The 9,885-nt window shown below is 36.6% G+C and overlaps 1 protein-coding gene across 1 annotated transcript; it reads left to right on the top strand.

Annotated features, from left to right (window-relative positions):
- Positions 1-489: 489 nt before the first annotated feature.
- On the top strand, positions 490-8,929 carry GCG (glucagon; the record flags this gene model as incomplete). The annotated part of the gene is made up of 5 exons (XM_082630996.1): positions 490-506; positions 3,471-3,571; positions 5,034-5,195; positions 7,284-7,421; positions 8,782-8,929. Exons 2-5 carry the CDS (start codon positions 3,480-3,482, stop codon positions 8,927-8,929), a joined length of 540 nt encoding a protein of 179 aa, XP_082487122.1. The 5' UTR covers positions 490-506; positions 3,471-3,479.
- Between the last annotated feature and the right edge of the window lie 956 nt (positions 8,930-9,885).

The following is a 9,885-nucleotide window of genomic DNA, read 5'->3' as shown; positions in this document are numbered from 1 at the left end:
TAAATAGCAAAGAGGGGCTTACCAGACCCTCGAATAAGGCTATGCTCAAAGTGCGTTGGCCACGGACTATGTAATTTCACGTTCTTTTGTCTGCAGCATAAAAATTCACTTTAGAGTACTTAAGTGATCTTCGTGCCTGACCAAGAGTGAAAGGTGAATCTCCAAGCTGCCCTTTCCACCATTCTCAGCAAAAAAAAAAAAAAAAAAAAAGACAAGAGTAAATAAAAAGTTTCCTGGTCTCTGACTTCCCACTCAATATAAACGTAGAAAGCAGATGAGCAAAGTGAGTGAGCGAGTGAAATTGTTTGTAACAAAAACCCATTATTCACAGATGAAAAATTTATATTGTCAGCGTAATATCTGTGAGGCTAAACAACACTGGAGAGGATATAAAAGCAGTGCGCTTTGGTGCAGAACTACAGAGCTCAGGACACTGCACACCAAAGTCCCAAAAAGAGGGCTCTCTCTCTCTCTACCTGCTCTGTTCCACCTCCTGGTGTCAGAAGGTAAGATTAATACTGACAGATTGTAAAACTGAAAATCCTGTTTGGGGTACAGTTTTCACAAGGGGGCAACGTATTATGAATTATAGTGCTGTTTTTTCATCTTATACTTTATGACTATAATACACAGGGCAGAGTTGAGATGAAAAAGTGATATAAAATGCATTTACATAAACTTCAACATACTGTAGCCGCAAAGTGAGTTGAAGAAATAATTCAATGCAAAGACAGAAAATAGAAAGAAAAACAAAGATTCAAATCAATGCACTTACTACAAGATTTAACTGTTATGAGAACTGCATTTTAAAAATAAGTGGTAACATTTTGAAAAACAAATACTTTTCTTTGGATTTGAAAAATGTGTATACTATTGTGAACAGAAGGAGCCTTTTAAATTCAGCAGAAATGTGTCCATTAGAGAGGTTATAACAGCAATTGCTCCTTACCAATGGAAACGTATGGTTTTCCAAAAGAGCAGAATCAACATCATCATTCAAATATTCCAATAAGGCTGATAAGGCTATCAAAAAATCAAAGACCATGAAATCGGCTCTTTGTAAATAAGACATAGCATATTTTGTGCAGAGAACAAATATCATCGATTACTGGGAATTCTGTGGATGGAACTGAGTAAAAGCATAGATTCATAATTACTTACTATGTATTGAGGACCAATAGTAATAAATAAAATATCTAAAATGTTTACATTTCAAAATGAAATTTTAGTAAATACCATTAGAAAAAAAATCGGATGTTCTAAAGTACCTACTTAAGCTCTTAAGGACAAAGAACACTTTTATGGAGATCCTCAATGGGTAAATGATCATGTGGTATGGTTTCTTTTCCACACATACTAATTAACACCTGTGAGAGGAAATGATCTAGCCAGTTTTTAAAGTATTTGGCCTAAAGCACCAATATATTTAGGGATATACTGTATGTCACCTTGTCTAGGTCAAAGATTAATCTTTCTGAAAGACTTTCTATTCAGGAAATATTATTGGTACCCTATCTCCTTTTAAATTTGAGTGGAAATGTAAGGTTCTTATAAAACTGCAGATTCTTTCTGTAGGCTGCCTAAAGCAGGGGTGGGAAGTAATTGGAAAGTCTTCTCTTATTGAATAAGATTTTGATACCAAAATAATGCAACTATTTGCTTTCTCAAGTCGTGGTATTCAAACAACCTTATTCTTAAATTTTTCACAGTTCTGTTGACTTTTACACAATGAATAAATACCATTTTAAAAATCAGTTACTTCTTTCAGTAGAGCTCATTCTGCTGCCTGGAGAGGACTTCGAACATTCTCTTCTGTATGGTTGTTTCTTCTACCAGCTCTCTCGGGGGCAGAAAACCACCTGCTCCATATCTGCCTCCAGAGGACATCATAGAAGATACTGTAAAACTGTTAGGGACATTGTGTGGAAGGGATTACAGTTCTCAACTGACTTTCCAACAGTGACGTAATCCTAAAGAGAAATGCTTACTTTAATTTTTTAAGTTTCTGAAAGCATAAATTTATCATTAAAAATTATAATCAGAAGACCCTGCCTCTATATTTGGCAAGGTTTCCAAAGTTTGCCAACCAAATAAACTGAAGCACAGCAAAATGCCATAGTAGTAATTGAATGTTGATGAATGAAGAAGGATGAATATGTAATGCCTATTGTGTGGCTTTGTCTAACTGACCTCTTAATGTAAAAAGAGTTAATATTTCAAAGGAAAAAAAATATCACACAGGTATTACAGTCTCCATGTTTTAGTGCCAAAGACAGATAGTAAGTATGGCTAAGATGTTAAAGAAAAGACTGATAGTTTAAAATGATAATATTTATAAAATACTTATTTCAAACCACATGCCATTTGCTAAAAATACTCATTCAAATATTTTATGGATAAGCATGATCAAACTTGGATTGAAATCCCCACATCTCAAAGTAAACATGGTCGGTTGAAAGTAGCAGAGGGAAGTTCATGACAAACACTGGACTTGAGGTTTTCATTCAGAAAATAGGGGTGCTTGTCCTGTGGGGACTTTCTGGCCACATTCATGTTGGTCCCACCCCGCCCATCCACACTGCATCATGATGTCCATGGCATCCCATGGCTTCATGAGGCATCTGCTTGTGTTGCGAGGTATTCTACAACCTGGTGTAGGGTGTCACTAGCAGTGAATGACACGTCCTGGACTCAGTCCAATTATAAAACAACCAGGGGACTTCCAAGACTTCAGAAGCAAGCATTAATTTTCTTTATGACAGTGATCTCTTAGTTTCTTAGTTGTGATTGTTCAAGTTGCCAGAAGCATTAGTTCTTGTTGCAAATTGCTTGTCTTTAAAATGATTTTTTTCCTTTAATTTAGAACAGGTCAAAGCACCCTAAAATACCTCAAATCTGTTGGCCGCTTTATAATTACAAAGTCTAGACCAAGTTACACTATTTAAAATATAAATGAATAATACATCTGAACCGACAGCTGGTATGCCAAGTTGTAGCCTGAGGCTGCTTTAAGATGGTTGAAATGCAGTATAATGTAAATGCTTGGAAGTGAAGGACTATTAATTGAAAGCCAGACTGATAGTGAAGAGGGTGGCATTACGGATAAGGCGCCATTCAGGCTAACCATATGTAGCATATCATCTACAGTGGGTATTTTCAATGTTTATTGTGGACATTTTTAATTTCAAGTCTGGAAATGAGCCTTCTAATCATTAACAGAAGTGTCCTACACTAATGAAAAAGCTTCACAGTGCTACACATCTTTTGTATTCTTTTTAGCCACCAAAAAAACTGCAGGAAAAATATAAGCTAATATTTGAAATTACTCGAAATATAATCAGAATAAAATTGATGACTAGCTTTTTGTTCTATTTATAATATTTACTTAGTCAAAATTGAACTAATTTAGTCTGACTGGTTTAAATATGGTTGAGGGTCTCTATCTTTCCCTTGACTCTGTGCTCCAACAGGCAGCAAAAATGAAAAGCATTTACTTTGTGGCTGGATTGCTTGTAATGCTGGTCCAAGGCAGCTGGCAACGTTCGCTTCAGGACACAGAGGAGAAATCCAGGTATTAAATCGTTAGACTTGAACTAACATAGCACTATGGTTAGAATACAGCCCGAGATAACTGTGATTAATAAATAAGTCTCAGTAATTTGGAGTAAATACTCTGCACAATTTTCAAATGTTTAAAGTATCATTGTGATAAAGGCTTTTCTAGAGTACAGATCAGAGTATGTTGTTTCATAACTGAAGGGGTGGGCAATGTTGAAAAATATGTTACATGGGAAATTATAGCTCTTTGAAATCTTCAGCTAATACTCCCCGTTCATTCATTACTCACACTGCAGAGTAGGTCATTTTAATTATTCACACCAACTTTTCCTCTTTTATTCTTCTCTAAAAAATAACACTGCTTCTTACTAACTGTAAAAGTCATACGTGTTCATTATAGAAAATATGCATGTAATGTATATAAATATATCCCAATCAGTTACAGCTTTGTATTATGTTCTGTCTCTTAGCATTGTATTGTTAGCTTATTTTTATTATATCATTACAAATATCTATTAAGTATATGATATTTAATGGCTACATACTATTTCACTGCATAAATATACAATATTTATTTAGCTACTCCTGCTCTATTGAATATGTAAGGGTTCTTCAAATTTTCCCACAAAGAATGCTGCAAATAACATTTCTTCCTACATTTCTTACTATTTTCCTGAGGATTTATTTCTAGTAGTAAAATAATCATGTCAAAGGATCTGAATGAGTTTAAATTTTTTATCTTGCCAACTTGCTTTCCAGAAAAGTCATACACATGCACACTCCCATCAGCATTATAGAAATACTCCTCTCATAATATCCTCCTCGGTATTTAATCCTTGCTAATTTGATAGGTAAAAATAGTATCTCATTTCTATTTTTGAGTTTTAATCATATTGAATATTTCCCCACATAGCCGTGCCAACCAACTGTTGATTACTGGCATGTGGATTATCCACTACACAGTTTCAAATTAGCAAGTGGGCTTTTTCTTGCCTTTCTTCGAATTTTTAATTGTCTTTCCTTCACCATTAGCTACCACATAGCTAGGTAATGGAGCTACTTTTTTATATTAATATATGCAAAACAGAATTTGGAACATAAATCTGCTGCCCCCCCAAAAAAACGGTTTGGTATTCTTCACTCTTTTAAAATATTCAAGACGTTGCTCTCTTCTGGCATTATTAACATAATTACGAGTAGATGAAATTGTTAAAAAAAGATTTATTTAATCCTATTACAGAAAAAAGAAGCCAGTTGAAAAATCAATTGCTAGAATTCCAAATCGGAGTGTATTCAACTCTGGTAAAACCATGGGATTCCCATGGCAAATTAAGGTCTTTCTGAACTGCCAACTGAAATACTCAAGGAACCTTCCTTCCAACTTCATGTGGTGCTGTATTTTGTAGAGAAGCTGCTTCTCAAGTGAATCTACTCTTGAGGAGAGATTTAATTGCACCAGTCACTCTTCTTCACAGATCATTCCCAGCTTCCCAGACCGACCCGCTCAATGATCCAGATCAGATGAATGAAGACAAGCGCCACTCGCAGGGCACGTTCACCAGTGACTACAGCAAGTATCTGGACTCCAGGCGTGCCCAGGATTTTGTGCAGTGGTTGATGAACACCAAGAGGAATAAGTAAGAGTCTGAACCTGATCAGAAATTTGCACACAAATGTATTACTTAAATATGTCTAAAATTCCTCCTGACTTTCTTAAGTTATCATGCATATCAAATAGAGCCCATAAGCTCTTTTTTTTTTTTTTTTTTTTTTTTTTTTTGCGGTACGCGGGCCTCTCACTGTTGTGGCCTCTCCCGTTGCGGAGCACAGGCTCCAGACGCGCAGGCTCAGCGGCCATGGCTCATGGGCCCAGCTGCTCCGTGGCATGTGGGATCTTCCCGGACCGGGGCACGAACCCGTGTCCCCTGCATCGGCAGGCGGACTCTCAACCACGTGCCACCAGGAAAGCCCCATAAGCTCTTTCAATTTTGATGATTTTCAAGGTTGGTGATGCTATCCTTCATAATGTGCCTCTGAAGGTCCCACCCCTCGTCCCTCCAAAACTCTTACCCACCCTCCAATGGGACATAGAATTTAAATTTTCCCAGCTGTGGTCTTAGCAATACTCACTTCATGCCCATTTTCCTTTAAAATTGAAAGCTGACCTTTATGGACCTGCAAGATTAGAAATCTAATCCCTGACCAAAAGATAAGAGCAAATTCAACATTCCCTTGTAGGATTCAAACTCATGATTATGATCACAAAGTAGAGCCAAGTTAGTCATGGTAGGGAATGGAAACAGATGCAGTCTTTTTCTTGTAGAATACAATCCAAGATACACATTTAAAATTACAGCCTAGCTGCACAGCATAAAGAAAGAAGAAGGTATATAAGAACACAAGCCTATCACAAGGCATACATTTTAATGCTGGATTTGCTTTGACAGTTTCAGGGTTTTTTTTTTTTGCTGCATCCAGGCTACTGGATGAAATCAGCCACAAGAGTTTCACAGGGCTGGTGGAATTTCACAATTTCTTTGGAGGGTGACCCACAAGGGGAAGGGAGTTATGCACACAAAGCAGCTGAAGGAATCTAAAAATCAGGAAAAGGGAATAAATTTGTCTGGATAGAATGGAGAAGGGGGACAGAGAGAGACGAGCCAGCAGGAAGAATAAAAGAGAGCTGTTGACCAAAAATCCTTAAACTGGAGAGTACAGGAAAGATGGTGGTCATGGTCAGAGAAGACACTGAGAGAAGTCCTCATTAAGGATTACAGATGGGGCCATTGGTGAAATGGGAGAAATCACTTATTTGAAAAAATGCAAACAACTATGTTCATTTCTAGAAAGAGAATGCCATGACTTGGTAAACTAATGTAAAACAATCCTAGCTCCCAGGCAGTTTCTGTTGTGTTTAAGATGAAACCTTCCAGGGCTAATATATGATGGAGCAACTGACCATCTATCTGGTCAACCACCTCCACAGAGCACTCTGTACACATTTGAGGGTGATACGGGGTCATCTTCTTAGCTTTCCTCACTGTTAGCCCATCACACATTTCCTTTAATCCAATATCGTGTGGTCTTTTGATGACATTTTGAGATGCTCCTTTGTTTTCCCTTGATTCAGTTAACTAACTCTGACCCCATATGTACTAATGACAAGCTGCTGCTTTGTTTGCAGGTAGCATAGCACAGTGGATAGCCCCCATACATTGAGACTGAAGAAAATGCTGCTTTAATAGTCAATGGCACAGATAAGCAGGGCAGGTGAAAATGGGTCACTAGGTGGAGTGAGGGACCTTAGCCCCCCATAATTTTTATTAGCCCCCCATCAACCTTCACTCCAGATAATTACTGTAGCTTCCAGACAAGTCCTCTACCCACCCTCATCTCTCAAAACCACACAGAGGGCTTCCCTGGTGGCGCAGTGGTTGAGAGTCCGCCTGCCGATGCAGGGGACACAGGTTCGTGCCCCGGTCCGGGAAGATCCCACATGCCGCGGAGCGACTGGGCCCGTGAGCCATGGCCGCTAAGCCTGCGCGTCCGGAGCCTGTGCTCTGCAATGGGAGAGGCCAAAACAGTGAGAGGCCCGTGTACCGCAAAAAAAAAAAAAACAAAAACCACACAGAATCCCGAACCCAAAGCTGCCACTGCTTGCTTATAGGTGAGAACCATATTGCTAAAGAGACAGATCTTCAATTTAACTTTCACATTTCTTTCAGGAATAACATTGCCAAACGTCATGATGAATTTGAGAGACATGCTGAAGGGACCTTTACCAGTGATGTAAGTTCTTATCTGGAAGGCCAAGCTGCCAAGGAATTCATTGCTTGGCTGGTGAAAGGCCGAGGAAGGCGAGAGTAAGTCTGTACATTCTTACTCAACTTTTCTTTTTTCTTCTTTTTGTTTTTGTTTTTGTTTTTTTGTTTGTTTTTTTTGTTTTTTTTTGCTTGATGTAAAAAACTTAGAATACGGTTATCTATATATGTATCTGCATTACACAAGCCATTAGTGTAGTCTCACAGAGTAAAGAAATAACTCCTGTTGGTGGGAGACAATTTACAAAAGTCTCATCTGTTTTACCTCTGTTAGCAAGTATTAATAGAGTCAAACAGGTTACTTTTTATCCCCCATTATAGTTGTATTATAATCAGGGTATTAATTTGCCAATCCAGGACACTTTTGAGAATAAACAGAGTGCTTTTGATAACTACACCAGGAAAATAAGCTTAAACTAGGACTGTCCAGGAAAACTAGGGATAAAGGAAAAGAAGAAATAATGCAGAAAACTTAGTTTCACTTTAAATATTTACATAATTTATGTGTTAGTAAGTATTGTGTTAGTAAGTATTGAGGTAAAAATGTGATAAAGACTGAAAGGAATTAAACTTAAGACATTTAATGAAATGACATTCAAAATACAGATATGTGGCAACATCCATATATTTAACAACATGCCCATTTTTTATGGGACTGTCATAAAGATAACCATTAAATTATCACAGCTGAAAATACGCCCAAGACCTTTAGGTACTTTCTTGGATCTTACCACAACCAATCAGACCCCTGAACCATTCCGTTTTCTTGTGACCATTTTGATTGACATTTGAATTATGAGAAGCAGGAAATTCATGTTCCACTCTATTTTTATTTTTAGTGAGACTTTAAAGAGCTCTCAGGGCAAAAGGGAACTAGTATTGTGCTGATTTTTAAAACATTAACAATCAAATTTACAAAATCAGTGGGAAAATAGTCACTTACACTTGAGACTATTTTATAGTGTTTTAAAGGGATACCAAAAATTCTGTTAAATAAATCAGTCGAAGAGAAAATCTGATATAGACTAAGGTTTAATCCCTTAATACTGCACTTGGCAAGGCTGTTTTGATAATCACTAGTTCTATAGGCTAGAATATATTTTTATGAATTATAAACAAATTAATAGTCTCAATAATAACTTCTGTGTTGGCAATACACTAAAATCTTTGAAGCAGCTGGAATATGGGAAAGGCCTTAGTTTCAGGTCCCAGCTCTGCGCTATTCTACCTAATTCCCTTTCTGATATGCAAGTTTCTATGAGGCTTTTCGTGATAGGCCCTCTGTAAATAGAAACATATGGTTTTCTCAGCGATGCTTACACATGTTGCCAGTGATAGGCAACCAATAAGTATTTATTTGAAACGTTTAACCAAGTACTGATTTTACCTCTCTTTTTCTCAGTTTCCCAGAAGAAGTCACCATCGTTGAAGAACTCCGCCGCAGACACGCCGATGGCTCTTTCTCTGATGAGATGAGCACAGTTCTCGATAATCTTGCCACTCGAGACTTTATAAACTGGTTGCTTCAGACAAAAATTACTGACAGGTGATTTATTTTAGTTCATTCTGAAAACCATCAACACTTTCATAAATATTATCATACAGCTACAGGTTTTTCCTATGTGGGGAGAGAGTCTTTACTCTCTTGGTATATAATCAAAATTATGAATCATTCAAGAGTACATTATTATATTTGTTTCTGTCATTACAATTTTATCCATTCACTCATTTATTCCAAACACATTTCCTGAGTGTCAATAAGGGACAAGGCATTCGAAACACATTGCAAATTGCTATGTATGTTGAAATTTTAGCACAAAGTAAAATACCAGTGTATATGGTATTAAATACTTAATGTAATAAGCATAGTAGTAAAAATTTAAATGCCAAAATTAACCACTTATCTTGGTAGGTTGTAATTGCCTTTTTTATAATTATTCATACACTTTATATTTCTTGATAGGGACACTTTAGGGTAAGCCATCTTCAAATGTAAATATTTGAAAAGTCCAAAAGACAAAGGGATATATAAGATGAAAAGACATAAATAACTTTGATCAAAATAAATCATTGAAATATTCCCTGGATAAGTTAACTAAATCATCTGTGTATTATACTATGTTAAGTCATTTTCTCTTTTTTGTTTAATCTCCAGGAAGTAAGTGTGTCATTACTCAAGTTCATCTTCACAATATCACCTGCCAGCCATGTGGGATGTTTGAAATTTTAAGTTCTGTACATTTAAGAGGTGTATTCTAAAGCCATATTGCTTTGCATGCCAATAAATAAATTTCCTTTTAATATTGTGTAACCAAAAGATCATAAATAAATAAACCATTGTCAAAATAGTGTGAAAATGTCAGCTTTAAAATAAAAAAAAATGCAGAATTCTCTTACTTTCTTCTTATTTTGGATGAAGTACCCTAACCTGCTTACACTTAGCAATGAAATTGTTGTTCTATGATATAGTTTGTATATATAAATTACTCCAATCACAACATATCTG

Source organism: Mesoplodon mirus, assembly GCF_964341445.2.
Source record: "Mesoplodon mirus genome assembly, chromosome: 8".
Taxonomy (NCBI): domain Eukaryota; kingdom Metazoa; phylum Chordata; class Mammalia; order Artiodactyla; family Ziphiidae; genus Mesoplodon; species Mesoplodon mirus.
The sequence above is the reverse complement of the archived record's forward strand: the minus strand, read 5'-3'. Positions and strand labels throughout refer to the sequence as shown.